General features: G+C 42.0%; 1 protein-coding gene across 1 annotated transcript in view; it reads left to right on the forward strand.

Annotated features, from left to right (window-relative positions):
- The first annotated feature begins 172 nt into the window (after positions 1 to 172).
- The window catches only part of ttll11 (tubulin tyrosine ligase-like family, member 11), a 24119-nt gene continuing 6670 nt past the window's right edge, over positions 173 to 17621 (forward strand). The window contains exons 1-7 of the mRNA XM_085168650.1: positions 173 to 1358; positions 6494 to 6593; positions 7607 to 7740; positions 10330 to 10620; positions 10736 to 11020; positions 11198 to 11293; positions 11379 to 11491. Of these exons, the coding sequence (XP_085024776.1) occupies positions 846 to 1358; positions 6494 to 6593; positions 7607 to 7740; positions 10330 to 10620; positions 10736 to 11020; positions 11198 to 11293; positions 11379 to 11491 (1532 nt within the window). The 5' untranslated portion in view covers positions 173 to 845. The remainder of the gene's footprint in view (positions 1359 to 6493; positions 6594 to 7606; positions 7741 to 10329; positions 10621 to 10735; positions 11021 to 11197; positions 11294 to 11378; positions 11492 to 17621) is intronic.

Raw genomic sequence — 17621 nt, forward strand, 5'->3', positions numbered from 1 at the left:
ATTTAGACTTTCTTTGTCAGAGCATTTTCCCCTGGCTTTGCAATACCACCAAATTGAATTAATAGATAATTAAACACACATACTCACCGTAATTAAAGCTACAGATTGTAAACCATTTGGTGTGGAAAAAGCGACCGTTTCTCATTTGAACAAATAATACGTTGATGAGCCGTATGGGAATACAGGGAATTACGAGGAACCCCAAAGGCAGCATCAGCTGGGTTCCAAACCAGATGGAGGCTGGGCGACGCGCTGTACACTGTCTTCTGCTGCTTAACAACACAGGGAGGACAACACACACACATACTGTAGAGCAGTGGACTGTGGGCTCCGTCGTAACGCTGGGCGCTGCTATGCTAAGTAGATATCGTTGCTGGTAAGATAAAGTCTATCATGAGTTGAGGCTTAGTGTCTCTAACCTGGCTCCGAGCCATGCGTTAGCCGAATGAAGTTTGACAGGCTAACGTCGGGTTTAGCTCCCTTTAAGGAGCTAGCAGTGTTGGCTACAAGTGCCGCCTGCCTCTAGCTGCCAGCTCGAGAGAACCGCTAGCTGCTCGAAGCTGATAGTTAAATATTGTGACCAGCCGGTTAACACGCTAGCTGTCAAGCCTGGGATGGTCAAGCGTTATCTTGCTCAGTAACGTGTACGTCTGAGGGCATCCCTTTGCTCTATTTGGTAAGCGAGCTGACCGCAGAGAAATGGCTTTCATTTGTTAATTGGCCGTTTAAGCCAGCAATGCGTACTTCATTGTATCTGAACACCGTTAGCTCGCCGGCGTCGGATTACTGCACCCTGTGGCACAGCCGTGCCCTGGCCAGAGGCGTCACACATCGCGTTTCGCATAATGAGTGATCAGTATGTCAAGGTTCAAGTCGAGCAAATGAAATCATTTGGTGAAGATGCAGAGAAGGAGGGAGTGGATACAGAAGAGCAGGTGCCGGGCTCCTCTCCTTCTGCCTCTGTCTCACCAGATCATCCCACCGGCACAGATGCATCCAGCACCTCTCTTCCCTGCAAACAAACAGGTAAAAGTCGCAGTAAGCCGGGCAGAGAGGACAAGAGACACACTTCTGATGTGGCATCGCAAGGCTCTGTAGTTTCCTCTGAGAAAAACTTAAACAGACTGGGGTATGAGCGGACACTTCAAGTCAAGGGAACTGGAAAGATACTGCAGCGGAAGTCAGAGCCCAATGGCAACTATGTCACCATCCACACATCCAAAAACATGGAAGAGATGCGCAGAGAGGAGGGATTCAAGCTTGCAAAGAAGAGGAGACCTGTGACGGTAGACACTTCAAAAGCCAAAACCTCTCTGGAGGCACTGAAGATAAGCATCAAGCAGCTAAAGTGGAAAGAGGTGTGTTATAAATGGACTGTCTTCTTATGGTGTCCCGTGTGCTGTGTAGGTTTTACTCTTGTGGTAACAGGACAGCTGGTGTAGCCAAGCACCAGTTAATGGAAACATCCAAAGGGAAGCCCAAACATCAGCTTCATTTAGGTGGCTGCCCATGTGTAACAACTGGTTTCTTACTGTTGTGTAAGCACGAGCCAACAAGAACCATGTCTGAAGTATTTAGTTCTACCTTAATCCACCGCCTGGCATCTCTAGTCACTTCTTAGTTGTGCCAGAACTGGTGTGGCTGGTGGATCCTTTAACTGAGGCTTCTGGTTTTCACTTTGTGCTGAACCACTACAAGTTAGAATACTTTATTTTACTCTGTGTTTAATAGCTGTCTCAAAACAATCATATAATTGTAACTACTGCTGCTTTTAACCATTACCGCAGTGGACAGTCTTCTCTTCACTTTTCCACCTCTGCCATTTTATTACAGGACGTACCTCTGTGAATAAATATAAGTCACAAAACTTATATATATTCAGATGATGGACTGAATCTGTGTAGGAGTGTTTGAGGTTGTAAAAAAAACTGAGGAAACAGATGACAACAGCAGAACTGATGCAGGAATAAGTGGATTCCTAAAGACAGGCGACTGTTGTCAGTGCTTGGTGGTGTATATTTTTCACTGCTAAATGCACTTTAAAAAAAAAAAAAAAGTCATGTGGATTTTTTTACCAGCGGCGACAACAAGGCTTGTGTTGTTTTTCCTTTTCTGAGTCATGTCTCCCTGCCTGTGTGCGTGTGTCATCATGGCAAAATGTACTCCTGGAGGCACTTACTGTACCAGGAACTACGAAGATGGTATTCAGTAATTTGGCTAGTATTTATACTTCTATTTATAGTTATATTCGTAACATAAACATGTTACAAAAGCACAAGATAAACTCAGAGATCTGATGAGGTGGATAGCGGAGAGTTGTTTTAGACCAGGATATGTAGTTCAATGTGCATATTAGACAAATATGTAGGAATGCTTTCTTGCATTTGCACAATATCTCTAAAATTAGAAACATCCTGCCTAGAGTGATGCTGAAAAACTAGTTCATGCATTCTTTTTTTTATTTCTAGGCTGGACTACTGTAATTTAATTCAGGGTCGTGGGGGGTCTGGAGCTTATCCCAGCTGTCATAATGGGAGAGGCAGGGTACACCCTGGGCAGGTCACCAGTCTGTTGCAGGGCTAACACAAAGAGACAGACAACCATTCAGTCTCATATTCACACCTATGAGCAATTTACAATCATCAGTTAACCCAACCCCAATAACTGCATGACTTTGGACTGTGGGAGGAAGCAGGAGTACCCGGAGAGAACCCATGCAAATACAGGGAGAACATGCGGACTCCACACAAAAAGGCCTCAGCCAGATGGTGGAGTTGAACTCAGGAGCGTCTTGCTGTGAGGCAACGGTGCTAACCACATTATTATCAGACTCCCCTAAAAACTTACTGAAAAGCCTTCAGTTGATCCAAAATGCTGCACCAAGAGTACTGACAGGGACTAGAAACAGAGAGCATATTTCTCCCCTATTGGCTTCCCTTCATTGGCTTCCTGTTAAATCCAGAATCAAATTAAAAATCCTGCTCCTTACATACAAGTTCTTGAATAATCAGGCCCCATCTTGTCTTAAGGACCTTATTGCAATGCATCATCCCTATAGAATTCTTTGCTCTAAGACTGCAGGCTTACTCGTCATTGTAGAGTATTTAAAAGTAGAAGGGGAGGCAGAGCCTTCAGCTTTCAGGCCCCTCTTCACTGGAACCAGCTCCCAGTTTGGATTTGTGAGAGAGACACCCTCTCTTCTTTTAAAATTAGGCTTGAAACTTTCCTTTTTGATAAAGCTTGTAGTTGGTTCTGGATCAGGTGACCCTGAACTTTTCCTTAGTTATGCTAGGCTGCTGGGGGTTTCCCATGATGCACCGAGTGTTTCTTGTTCACTCACCTTTTCGACGCTGTGCTTACACACCAGTCTGCATTTAATCATTAGTTATTATTAATATAATGCCGTCTTTCAGTGGATGTCTTTTGTCCTGCCCCCCTCACCTCACCCCATACTGGTTGCGGCAGATGGCTGTCCCTCCCTGAGCTTGGTTCTGTCAGAGATTTCTTCCTGTTAAAAGGGAGTTTTTCTTCTAAGTGCTTGCTAATAGGGGGTTTGTTTGTTGGAAATTTCTCTTTATTATCATAGGGTCCTCACCTTCCAATGATAAAGCACCTTAAAGTGACTGCTTTTGTGATTTAGCACTACAGAAATAAAACTGAAGTGAATTAAGAACCAGTTTTAAACTGCCAAAATGCATCAGAATCTGATTCAGTCTCCTCCCTTTTAACAGGAAGAAATCTCTGCACTAGGATCAGGGAGGGGCAGCCATCTGTGAGTGGCTAGGGGGGAGGAAGAATATACTTCTTATTTTTTTCCTTCTTATATCTCTATAAACAGTTGTAAAACAGTGGCTTCACATTATTGGCGGTTTTCTACTTACTTTCTATATTGTCATAAAATTCAGAGGCAGACAGATGCACCACATTTAATAGAGCAGGCGTTTACCAACTCCACCCACCCTGTTGTTACATCTGGTTCCCTGTGACTTTGTCCAATTCACCAAAAAGAAATTCAAGTTGACTGGTCCTCATTTTGCCACTGTAGAGATCTTGGAAAGTGAAAAAACTTGAGCATCAAGTGGTGCAGTTCTGCCCGAAGAGCCTAACTTGAATGAAAGGTTTAATGCTTTTATTACATCTTGTTGCCTGGCAGCCACTTTTTTCAGTTGTTTCGTGGACCAAAATCAGTAAATTGGCTAACTGGTAACTGCAAAGTATAATCACTTTTTATCCTTTAACAATCAAGATGCTACGAGACAGGATTGCCATCAATTTAGCCAGGAGCCTGAGAATTTCAGTCCACATGGGTCCGATGTATGAAATTACAGCGGGTGGCTGTTGATGTGTTCTAATTGACAGCTTTCAAACATTTATGTGCAGCCTACTTGATCCCATTCTTCTTAATCTGAGCTGTAAACACCATCTGTTAATTTTGAATGTGATGCAATTAATACCTGCTATCAGGCGTTATTACCCATCTTTCATTATGCATGAGAGGTGAAAAAAGACAATTTGATGAGACAGGCGAAATAAACGCTACCCTTAGCCACGGCAACCAAGCAGCGACGCTTACAGCTCCTGCAGAAAATGACAGACAGAAGGCCTATACATTACCACACCTGGTCCGCACCGTAACCCCCAACAAAGCCGGTGGTGCTTTAGATCTTGTGTCATTTTGAAAGTAGCTGTCAACCACTCTGAAGGGGCTGAAACTGAAGCAGGCAGGCTGGTTTTGCCATTATTGAATAAACACCCTTTCAGTGAGTTGTAAGACACGTAACTTTATGAAATTTGTTTCAGCAACACGTTGAAATAAATTTCATAAAGTTTGTCAACATTTTAGAGACTGATGAGGCTTTTAAGGTGCATCCAGATTGCCACGTCTCTACATCTGCACTGTCAGCTGACTTTAAGCATATGGCATTCTCTTAAACAGTGGGAAATCATTAGTCTTAAATAGCTCCTCTAATCCAATCAACTTTTAGTCCTCTTTGTGGGAGAGAGGATGGCAGCGTGAGGGTCAGCTTGGAATATTAGACTAATGACCGTGCATGTCAACATATGCGTGGGATTTTCATGAGGATGCCGCAGACTAAGCTGACGTTCTGAATCGATGCGTATGGATTTCAAAATACTTCACACCTAAAGGCTTCCTTGGAGCTTTTGTTGGAAACTATAAATGCTGTTTACTCGAGGCATGACAGATTGGGTGCAACTTGAAATATCTATGTTGCAGCAACCTATAAGCCAAGTTTATTTTTCCCCCATTAAAAAGTGGTTCTGAAAGCTAACTTTTCCCATACGTCACATGCTAACCAGTCCATGCAAACACAAGAGGGCTATTTTTATGGTGTGATCCCTGCTCTAAATAATTTGACCTCACTTCTCTGGCATCAGTGTGGCAGGGTTTAGAACCGGTCACTCTGTTTCTCACTAAGTCCTTAATTAGATGTTTATCTTGCAGCGAGGCAGCAGAGTGGGTCGAGTCAAAGTTGAATTCAGGCTCGCGATGGCGTGCTGCTACTTACCAGTGTAATCTGTTAAAGCCCTTATGATGTAATAAAGTCATAGCCTCTGTGACTGAGTTCTTCCCAGCTCCATGTTGATACTTTGAACTTGCCAGCTCTAAAATGTGTGTTTGATTTATCAGATGTGAGGAATCTTTACAATAAGTAAGAGACTTTAAGGGCTGAAAAACTAAAGATTGTGCACATAATTCATTCTCAGACTGATTGTTTGTTCATCTTGCTTTTATGTAGCTTTTTTATTGTTAGGTAGTGCTGTGCGATACTGCAGATTTTATATAAAAATAAATACATGGCCAGTATTGCTGATACCACTGCCAATACCGACACTTTTAACTTATAAAGTTGGCTTATGTCGAGTCAATACAAAAGGTTTTAGACATTTTTCATGTTTGAGGTGTATTTTTTCATTTCCAAAAAAAACAATTTATGTAACACAATTCAGTGGGCTACATACTGAGGATACAGACAAAGTATCAATCTATCATGTTAGCGTCAATCCAATATCAATACCAGCACTGGTGTGTACTAATACTGCTACTATCTACTATTATCAATACCTGGATGGATTCCCCACACCTCTGCTGCGTGGCTTCTGTGTGGTTTGGAGTGTGTGCGTGAGAGTGAGCAGATGAGGTGTAAAGGACAAAACTGTCCTTTACCCTGTGCCAGCAGGATTTCCTCGCTGTGTAAATCCTCTTTATAGTATCACTTCTCCTCCTCTTTCCCAGCTCTTCACAACATAACACGCACTTACCTGCCATCTTTGGGCAAGATTATCCCCGTTTTCTCGGTTCACTGCGAGGACAAAACACCTTCCTAATGTCCTAAGTAGTCCTAATAGATTAGCCTTCGTTCTTGTTTGCAAACACGAGTTCCTTAATGAACTGTTCTCATTATTCTGTATGTTTTCAGCCCTCTGCTATGTCTCCCTTTCACTGTTCTTTCTTGCTTTTTTCCCCCCTCAGTTTCCTTTAGGAAGGCGAACAGCCTGTGATATCTACTGGCACGGCGTTTCCTTTCATGACAATGAAAATATCGTCTCAGGGCAGGTCAACAAGTTCCCAGGTATTTCACAGATTCTTCCTCTCACCTCTTCTTATCTTGCTACCACCTGCAGCAAATCACATATTATTTATTGCAGTATGGATTCAGGATTCTGTTATCATAACCAGGTTATAGTGTTGTCTTACATTACCCAGGCACTTTATTCTGAGCCAACAAGGGTTGTTAAAATGGTTAATAGTCCTTCTCTGCAATCATTCTGCTTATTGTGAAACTGGTTACATTTACTGAACAATTTACACTCACTGTCAACAACGTGCTGGAAATACTCCTCAGAGAGATTGGTCCACATTGCTGTTTGAGTACACTGAACTCATTTTCTCGTTCAAGAAACCAGTTTGAGGATATTCGAGGTTTATGACATGAAGCTTTATCCTGCTGGAAGCAGGCACCAGAAGCTGGGTAAATGGTGGTAATAACAGGCTGGACATGGTCAGCGAGAATACTCAGGTAGGCTGTGGTGCCCAAAGAGTGCTAAGAAAATATTCCCCACACCATTACACCACCAGCAACAGCTTGAACTTGATATGAACCAGGATTGATACATGTTTTCATGGTGTTTACACCAAATTCTGACCTCCAGCAGGTCACTGGGGTGGATGTTTTTGACTCATCAGACCAGGCGACGTTTTTCCAACCTGCTGTTGTCCAATTTTGTTGAGCGCATGTGAATTTTAGCTTCAGTTTCCTGTTCTTAGCTTACACAAATGCCACATGTTGTGGTCTTCTGCTGCATTTAGTGCATACAGGGATGTTCTTCTGCATACCTTGGTTGTAACTAGTGATTTGAGTTCATTGCCTTCCTATCAGCTCAAAACTGTGTTGGAAAATGATTAAAATCACCTTTCTTTCCCTGGCTGTCTATATGACTGAATGCACTGATTTGCTCCCATGCGATTGGCTAGTTAGATATTGGTGTTAATGAGCAGTTGAGGAGGTACACCTAACAAAGTGACCGGTGAGTGTAAATCGTGCCAATCGTGTATTCAGTTTCTTATGTAAAACTGTCCGTGCAGGAATGATCGAAATGCTGCGAAAGATCAACCTCAGCAGAGCAGTTCGGACTATGCAGGAGTTGTTCCCAGAAGAATACGACTTCTATCCCCGTTCCTGGATCCTGCCTGAGGAGTACCAACAGTTTACCGCACAGGTACGTTCAAAATAAATGAAAGAAAATTGACACAAATAAAAATGATGACACTGGATATGAAAACAGTTGTTGAGCGTCTTTAACTGTTTTTCTGTGTAACCATAGAAGGGGAAACATGGAAGCTATGTGTGGCTAGCTTCTTTCAGTGAGCTAAAGTCATGTGAATATGATGACAAAAGGTGAGAAACGGAAATTGGAGTTCTTCCAAGATATAATGTTTATACTTTAATCTGGTAAATTGAGTCCAGAAACCTCTTCTCATGTGGGGAAGTAACAATAATAGTGTCTTGTTTGAAATAAGAAGCAAGGGGGCAATTTAGTTTGCTTGTGTTAATAATAAAGCTAAAAGAGACAGATGAGCTGTTATTACCATAAACCAAAACTAGATGTTGGTCAAAATGAGAGAAAGTCAAATGGGTAGGTTGAGTCAGCTGCAAAGGCAGACCACAGCAGGCCTTGTAGAAGCATACCAGTGATAAGTGTAGTAGTAGCTGTATTAATTTTAGTGCACCAGGTGTCCTACAAAGTGAGTCCAAACACAGCAGCAATGACCTCAATAAATTTATTGAAATGAGTCTTCTTTACCTTTTGGGAATGGCTTTAAAATACAAATACAGATGATCGGTTCACTCATCGATGACTCAGTGTTTCTTTCAAGTTCTCCAAGTTAGTCCAAGTGATGAACACAGATGCTGATCTTATGTAGTCTACTCATATTTTTCTTGGTTTTGTAAATAAAAATGTGTGTTTTATTATCTGCATGTACTGTTTATGCAATATTAAGATATACAGGAATATCTGATTACAAAAAAGTTGTATTTTCTTCCAAAATATTAAAATATTAAAATAGTTTTATGATGTATTCAGATGAATACGTGGTCAGTTCTTCTAATTGAGATTTCATTGCAACTGTATGTTATGTCCAGCAGAGGGCACCAGAATATTGCTTTTTATCTTATTATAAAACCTTTAGGCCATGACTCAGTATTATAAAACAAATCAGGCTGAAGACAAATGTATAGTGAAGACAAATAATAATTCACTGGAAGATTGAAGATTGAATATTCATCTTTTTGTAGAGGTGAAAGGATCGGTAATGCAGGTAAATGGAGAAAAAGTATCTGAATTTCACGAGTGGGACCATGCCTCCAAACACGTTCCTTCCAGTTTTTATCTATATATGATCCCCCAGTTCTACAAGGTGTTCGTTCTTGTTTACATGCCCCACCTTCCCTCCTCTTTTCACTTTTTCCACTTCTTCACTTCTATTTGGTACATGGGGATCTGCCAGGCCCAGGAGCCGCCGCCAGTCCCCTTCGAGATTAACCAAATCTTTGATTACTACTTCCTGTGCAGCTGCAAGTTAAGATAATGAATTTATTTAACTGCACTGCTTATAGAAAATTAAGGGAACACTGTTTAATCAGAGTGTAGCATCAGGTCAGTTAAACTCGTGGAGTATTGATCTGGTCATTTAAGTAGCAGAGGGGGTTATTAATCAGTTTGAGCTGCTTTGGTGTTAATGAAATTAACAGCAGATGCGCTAGAGGGGCAACAATGAGACACTGAGGCCACTGACATTTTTCCCCTCTTCATCTTTTCTGACTGTGTTTTATGTTTTTTCCATGAGTTTTGCATTTGGCTAGGGCCAGTGTCACTACTGGTAACATGAACCCCACAGAGGATGGCACATCCTAGCAATACGTACATTACCTCAAGGGTTTCCAGGAAGCTGGACATGGTCGTAGAAGGTCCTTAACCCATGAGCAGGACGGGTATCTGCTCCTTTATGCAAGGAGGAACAAATGACCTCAAGCAGACCATTGGTGTGAATGTCTTTGAACTGCCAATCAGAAACAGACTTCATGAAGGTGGCCTGAGGGCCCGATGTCCTATAGTGCCATAGCCCAACATCATCGAGCCCGATTGGTATTTGCATAGAGTACCAGAATTGGCAGGTCCAACACTGGTGCCCTGTTTTTTCACAGATGAGAGTAGGTTCCCCCTGAGCCCATCTGACAGACGCGAAAGGGTCTGTTGAAGCGATAGAGAACGCAATGCTGCCTGTAACAGCATGTTTGGTGGTGGGACAGTGATGGTCTGGGGAGGCATATCCATGGTGTAACTCACAGACCTCTACCAGGGACAGGAATGAAATCTTTTGGCCCATTGTAAGGTTGGTGCACTGGATCCCGGGTTCCTGCTGGTGCACGGCAGTGTGGTGAGATTATGTAGGCAGTTCTTAGAGGATGAAGAAACAATGTGCAATCCTTTCATTCCCGACTCATTAACCAGTCCATATCAGTATAGAAAAGACAAATATTTTTTCTAAAATTTTTGAGCAGTGTATATTTCACAAAAAGAAACACCTGAGTAATTTACAACTTTTCTCCACCTATCGGTTGCTACTGCTGCTGAGACGATGAACAATAACCGTTTTCTACAGGTTCTGTGTGTTTCATAACAAGTTCTTACGTTCCCAGTTCGTGTGGTCTTTCAACAGGCTGTTTTGATACAGCATCAACAATATAAACATGTTTAAACTTCCTTGACTCACACTCAGTGGTGTACCTTTTCCCTCTGCTGTAGATTCACATGGTGAAAGAGAAGGATGCTACAGTGAATCCCACTTTCATTGTCAAACCAGATGGGGGCTCTCAGGGGGACGGTATCTACCTCATCCGTGACCCTAGTGACCTCAAGCCCATGACGGGTTCGCAGGCCAAACAGGGCGTAGTCCAGGAGTACATCCAAAAGCCGTTACTTATTGACAAACTTAAGTTCGACATCCGGCTCTACGTGCTTATAAAGTCCTTGGAGCCGTTGGAGATCTACATTGCCAAAGAGGGACTGACACGTTTTTGCACCGAGCTGTATCAGGTAGCCACGATGGTGTCAGCAAACTGTGCTGTGAAGCCGTGACCTTAAAGGTAACAAATTTTGTTCTATTCTTTTTGTTTTTCTTCGTTTTGTTTTTTTGTGTGTTTCTGTGAAGGAGCCAAGTCAGAAGAATCTTAGCCACGTCTTCATGCACCTGACAAACTACTCGCTCAACGTCCACAGCGGCAACTTCGTGCACTCAGACAGCCAGAGCACCGGCAGCAAGCGCACTCTCTCCAGCGTGCTGTACAGATTAGCAGCTAAAGGTGTCGACATCAAGAGGGTGTGGTCGGACATCATCGCCCTTGTCATCAAGACTGTCATCGCCGTGGTGCCTGAACTTAGAGTCTACTACCAGGCTGACATACCACCCGGCAAACCAGGACCCACGTGCTTCCAAGTAATTATACAATAAATAAAATAATCAGATAAGATTCACTTTATATTGATCACATGTAGATATTTTCTTAAGCTTTAATGACCTTTTCATCAATCCTCATTATTTGTATATATTTGAGAATTTTAAATATATACGGTATAGAAAGTATGTTGTTGACATTCTGTGGGTGTGTTTCAGATATTAGGCTTTGACATCTTGCTCATGAAGAACCTAAAGCCCGTACTGTTAGAAGTCAACTCCAACCCTAGTATGAGAATCGAGCATGAGCAGGAGGTAAGAGTGAAATGTCAGCAGCAACATCATCATATTTTAAAGCCTCTTATTTCTTTTTGCTGTAAGCAGTGCTTGCATTTTTTAGGTGGCACCCGGAGTATTTGAATATGTTCCCAGTCCGGTGGATGAAGAGGTCAAAGTGGGCGTGATCAGGGACACTCTGCGTCTAATGGATCCAGGCCACAAGAAACCCACAGTGTAAATATATAGACTTGCCTGCGAACACACACACACACACACACACACACACACACACACACAGATGCATGCAAAGCCTGAAGTCCTTGCATTCTTGTCTGCATGTTCACTTTTTAAGGACATGATATCTCACTCTTCCCATCCCTCCTCGGAGTCCTGCTCTGCACTGCTCAACAGCTCTCCCTGAGCTTGTTAAATGGAAAAATTAAATTCAGCTGAGCCGTGGTGGAAATTCACACATTACTGTACGAGTCTGGTGGCTCAATCTCTCTCTGGCTGACTGGCCCTGTGTGGTGCCTGACAATAAATCTCCTCCTACATTAGGTTTTTATTTTTTTTTTGTTTTCTCACCCTCAGTCTGTTTTTCTTTTATGACAATAGGATTTACAGCTTCTGTTCAGCCACCATCTCAATTTCTTCCGTTTTTTCTCACTTTGCCCATCCTTCCCTCACCTTTTTTTTTTACTCTCCTCCTCAGATTATTATCTGATTATTTATCGGAAATTCTGCTTTGTTGTGCAAGTTAAAAAGATCTGGTTAGGCATATTGCCCACATAACTACTAAAGTCATGACCACTAACATGTTAATGTGATTTGCCTATTTTAAATTTAATCTTAGATTCCCATGCATTGCTCTATTTTTGTGCATCTGTGTTCTTAACTCATTCATTGAGCTAATACACTACACCATACACATTATTATATATTGAAAAGCCAAAGACCCCTGATCCTTTAATCTAAAGTCCCTTACACAATACTGTGCAAAAGTCTCAGTCAACACTCGTGTCTTCATATTGTGCTTCCAAGGATCCAGACTATGTTATTTTTAGAGTACTCTTGAGCAATAGTTCTCCAGGCTTTTGAAGGTCTTGCAAAGTTTTTCTTTGGACTTTGGCTGCTTCATCACTCATTTTCAGTCGAGTCTTTGTACCTGACCAGCTCCGAAGGAATGCTTTTTTACTCTATCTCTTTTTTTTGTTAGGTCACTGAACACTAATTTATGGAACATTTAAGTATAAAAAGCACCAACAAGGTGATTTCCAAAGAGCTATCAGCTAATAATGTGGCATATCTCAGCATGGTGTTCAGTGTGTCCTTAAAGAATGTGAGGAAACTGGAAAAGTGAAGGACAAAAGAAGTTGGGGGAATAAAAGACTATCTGCAGAAGATGAGCAGTATCTGAAAGTCATGTCCTTGGCTGAGGTTACGCCAAATTAGACGAGAACTGGACTGAAAATCAGTGGCAACAGATCTAATGGAGTTATGAATCCACTTCATCCCTTAGTGCAGCAATGATCCCAAATATACTGTGAGTGCAGTAAAAGCATACCTGGATACAAAAATAATGAAATGGAGCACTATCAGGTATGTATTGGCCTCCTCATTGCCCAGACTTCAACATTATTGTAGCAGTGTGGGATATTCCTGAAGACTAAAAGAAAAGAGAAGAAAATTTGCCTAAGAGAGTTTGGCCTGTGCTCGAATAGAGGTGGTCATACCAACTATTGATTAATATTGTTAGAATTGTGCTGTTTTTGCCTTACATGCTGTATTTCCACTTCAGTAAATTGCTGCACATACTTCCCATTTTCCTAGCAAAGAAATAGAGGGGTGGGTCAAGACTTTTGCACATTATTGCTTGTTTTATATTGGCTCAGAACCCTTAGAACTTCACATAATATTATGTGCATGCAGCTGGGTACCAGTAACAAAGTTGTAAGTAAATTATTAAGTACATCTCAGAAAAGATATCTCAAATCAGCACCGAAGAAAACTTAATAAAATGATCCTGATATTTTATTTAAGCACGTGATTATTTTAACAGCAGTTATCCAACCATGGTGCATAATTAAAAGGAAGCAAGAAGATTCAGAGTATCTTTAAGTTATGTTGTGATTACAGGGAATTGTTCTGTCAGCTGTGCAAATGGTGACAAAGTCTTGTGGTTGGAGAGAGAGTAATGGTAATCATGTCCCCACTAGCCATTGCTAATGTTTATTAAATTAGCCGTTAGATTGGCTCAGCGCCGAAAAATGTAATCATCAGCCAACAACACAGCTGCAAAAACTGAACTCTTTAATCATTCAGCTCCACACAGTGCGATTGCTGTGATTTAAACAAACTAAACAAACACATTAAATGCCAGTATGTCTGTGTAGGTTCTCAGTCATCCAGGTCATGGTGTCTAAGAAGCTTGGAAAGAAAAGCGACTGAACTCCTTTACATTTCTTGAGGATGTTTCAGCTCTCATCCGAGACGCTTCTAAGACCAAATGGTGGAAAGTCCCACGTATTTAAGCCGTAGTGGAAGTTGTACCCTTAAGGCAGTCGTTGACTCACTATTGATCATGAACCAAGCTGTGACAAAGGGTGTGGGTCATTATCTGCAGAGGTTTCGGTTGAAACTGCTGTGAGACCTTGTCTCACCCTATCATGTGACCTATTGAGATCAACTGACGCAAGATGTGGATTGTAGGTGGCAGACGGTTGGTGTCTCGAGCTACTTGAGTGGACAGATGTGGAACTAAACAGTTAGTGTAACAGGAGAAAGTCCTGCTAAAGCAGCGGTCCCCAACCCCCGGGCCTCGGACCGGTACCGGTCCGTGAGTCGTTTGGTACCGGGCCGCGAGAGTTGAGGCTCAGGTTTTCAGGGTTTGTAATCGGTTTTCAGCGTTATTTTGTTATCGTTTTTATCGTTTACTCAGTTTTCCTGGGTCTTTTCACGTGTGTTATGAATCAATTTTCTTATTTTTGGTACCGGTACTAGTTTTATTTTGTTTATATTTATCCGCGACACCTTAAAGGCCGGTCCTTGAAAATATTGTCGGGCATAAACCGGTCCGTGGCGCAAAAAAGGTTGGGGACCGCTGTGCTAAAGTAAAATGCATTGAACGGGTCAAATCTGATCTATGACTGTACACTGACTAAGCAGGTGCTCCAGTATCTGATAATACTTATTCCAGTGCTTTTGCCAGAACCCAGTTAAACTGTTATTTATGATGCTGGATAAAAAGTCTAAAGCGGCATTTGGAGTAATATACTTATGGACATTAAGAACTAGGAATTAATCATGGTTTGGCTGGTATTTTAACAGTTTTTGAAGTCACAGTTACTCAAAATTAAAAATCTCAGGGATCTAGTGGATTATAGGTTTGTTAGAGAAATCCTTTCTGCTTCATACAGATTTGGTGTTTTAGCAGAGGGAACTCGCTCTCTTTCTCTTTTTCTAAAATCCTGCATAATTTGAGATTTATTAACAAGCAGTCTTTCTGGAGCGCAAAGATTGTTACGGCAGGTTAAGTAATCTGTTTACTGCACAGATGGTCTGCCAACAAGAAAATACGTGCATTGTGTTTGCTGACAGCCGGCCTGCAGTGGGATGGATGAGATCCAGTCAGTCAGAACACAGAGTTCAGACTGAATTCAGCCAAGTATGAATTTTGCTGGTTTAAAATGAAGTGAAATGACAGGGGGAGCTGACCAGGCACACGCGCTAAAGAGCAGCAGCTGAGTTAAAAAAAATACCCCAAAAGCTGTGTTGCTGTTTAAATGATCTAGGCAGGCTTATAGAAGAGAGATAAAGTAAATATGAAATGGCAGAATAGTTGGAGGGAGGAGGGGGGGTAAGTGGCATTTTGGAGAGAAGGGCAAAGAGATAAATGAGGAATTCTAAGAAGAACTGGGTGATGGTATCAGTGACTCTCAGACATGCACTTCTCTCCCCCAGCTCATTAATCCTATGTATGATGTCTCTGAGAGTGATTTATGAGCCATTATGAAAGGTGAGTGCAGCGAGAACAAAAAAAAGTGAGATCTGTGGCCATACCTAAAATAGCGGGCGAGGCACATTATTAGAAAAGCATCATCTGTATACAAGGAAAGAAGTTGAATCGAGGGAAGTGAATTGTGTTTAAAGTTGAGGCTTTTTCTCCAGCTTTCCTATTGGGAGAACCTCGGAAGAAAAGGCTTGCTTTCTGATAATCTAATTATTTACGTGCACACACACACACACACACACACACACACACACACACACACACACACACACACACATCAAGATAAAAAAGGTTCCCATTGTCAGTTAATGACAACAAATTGGGTACATACGCTTTGCCTTCTGTGTGTCTTTTTCTAAAAACCTCCCATTCTTCACCTTTTCCTCCTTCACCACCCATCAGTTTTTCTCTCCCTCTGCAGGAATGTTTGTAGACATTCGCTTCACTGTCTGTCTGCCTGTCAGCTTCTGTTGAAGACGTGTCCGTTTTTAGCAGAGCCTGTCCCGTCTAAATAGATGTGGGTGGCGTCCTGGCTTCGAGGGATGATTGATTCTATTAAACATTCAGCAGCGCTCGCTCAGTGCCATTCACACTGCTTACTAATTCATGGAGAATGAAGCAGCCTCATAAAAAGTCGGCGGTGTTCTTATCCCCTTGAGTGTTGCCTTTTGTTGTATGCGTTTCTTGATGCACACGATTGCAGTTCTGCTTTTAGCCCCTGCTGCAAACTCGCACAGGTGTTCTTTACTTATTCTGGCTTTTAGTTAAGTTTCTTTTATAGGGGTGTTTTAAGGTCGCGGCACTTCATGTTCCAAAAAGGAATGATGAAGGTATAATTTGTTCTGACCTGCCAGGTGAGAGCGAGGGAGGTTGTCAGTCAAGCACAGTGTGTACACACCCAAAAAAGCTCCCAAGGACAGAAACTCACAATCCTTGCAGTTTACGTTAATTCCCTGTAAAAGGCATCAATTCAATTCAATTCAATTCAATTCAATTTTATTTATATAGCGCCAAATCACAACAAATGTCGCCTCAAGGCGCTTCATAGATACAGAGAAAAGCCCAACAATCATATGACCCCCTATGAGCAAGCACTTTGGCGACAGTGGGAAGGAAAAACTCCCTTTTAACAGGAAGAAACCTCCGGCAGAACCAGGCTCAGGGAGGGGCGGCCATCTGCTGCGACCGGTTGGGGTGAGAGAAGGAAGACAGGATAAAGACATGCTGTGGAAGAGAGACAGAGATTAATAACAGATACGATTCAATACAGAGAGGTCTGTTAATACATAGTGAGTGAGAAAGGTGACTGGAAAGGAAAAACTCAATGCATCATGGGAATCCCCCGGCAGCCTACATCTATTGCAGCATAACTAAGGGAGGATTCAGGGTCACCTGGTCCAGCCCTAACTATATGCTTTAGCAAAAAGGAAAGTTTTAAGCCTAATCTTAAAAGTAGAGATAGTGTCTGTCTCCCGAATCCAAACTGGAAGCTGGTTCCACAGAAGAGGGGCCTGAAAACTGAAGGCTCTCCCTCCCATTCTACTTTTAAATACTCTAGGAACAACAAGTAGGCCTGCAGAGCGAGAGCGAAGTGCTCTAATAGGGTGATATGGTACTACAAGGTCATTAAGATAAGATGGGGCCTGATTATTTAAGACCTTGTATGTGAGGAGCAGGATTTTGAATTCAATTCTGGATTTAACAGGAAGCCAATGAAGGGAAGCCAAAACAGGAGAAATATGCTCTCTCTTTCTAGTCCCTGTCAGTACTCTTGCTGCAGCATTTTGGATTAACTGAAGGCTTTTCAGTGAGTTTTTTGGACATCCTGATAATAATGAATTGCAGTAGTCCAGCCTGGAAGTAATAAATGCATGAACTAGTTTTTCAGCGTCACTCTGAGACAGGATATTTCTAATTTTAGAGATGTTGCGCAAATGGAAGAACGCAGTCTTACATATTTGTTTAATATGTGCGTTGAAGGACATATCCTGGTCAAAAATGACTCCAAGGTTCCTCACAGTGTTACTGGAGGCCAAGGTAATGCCATCCAGAGTAAGAATCTGGTTAGATACCATATTTCTAAGCTTTTCAGCGCCGAGTACAATGACCTCAGTTTTATCTGAGTTGAGAAGCAGAAAGTTAGTGGCCATCCAAGTCTTTATGTCTTTAAGACATTCCTGCAGTTTAACTAATTGGTGTGTGTTATCTGGCTTCATGGACAGATAGAGCTGGGTGTCATCTGCATAGCAGTGAAAATGTATGCTATGTCTTCTAATGATGCTGCCTAGGGGAAGCATGTATAATGTAAACAGAATTGGTCCTAGCACTGAACCCTGTGGAACTCCATAATTAACC

This window comes from Neolamprologus multifasciatus, chromosome 7 (genome assembly GCF_963576455.1).
Source record: "Neolamprologus multifasciatus chromosome 7, fNeoMul1.2, whole genome shotgun sequence".
Lineage (NCBI taxonomy): Eukaryota > Metazoa > Chordata > Actinopteri > Cichliformes > Cichlidae > Neolamprologus > Neolamprologus multifasciatus.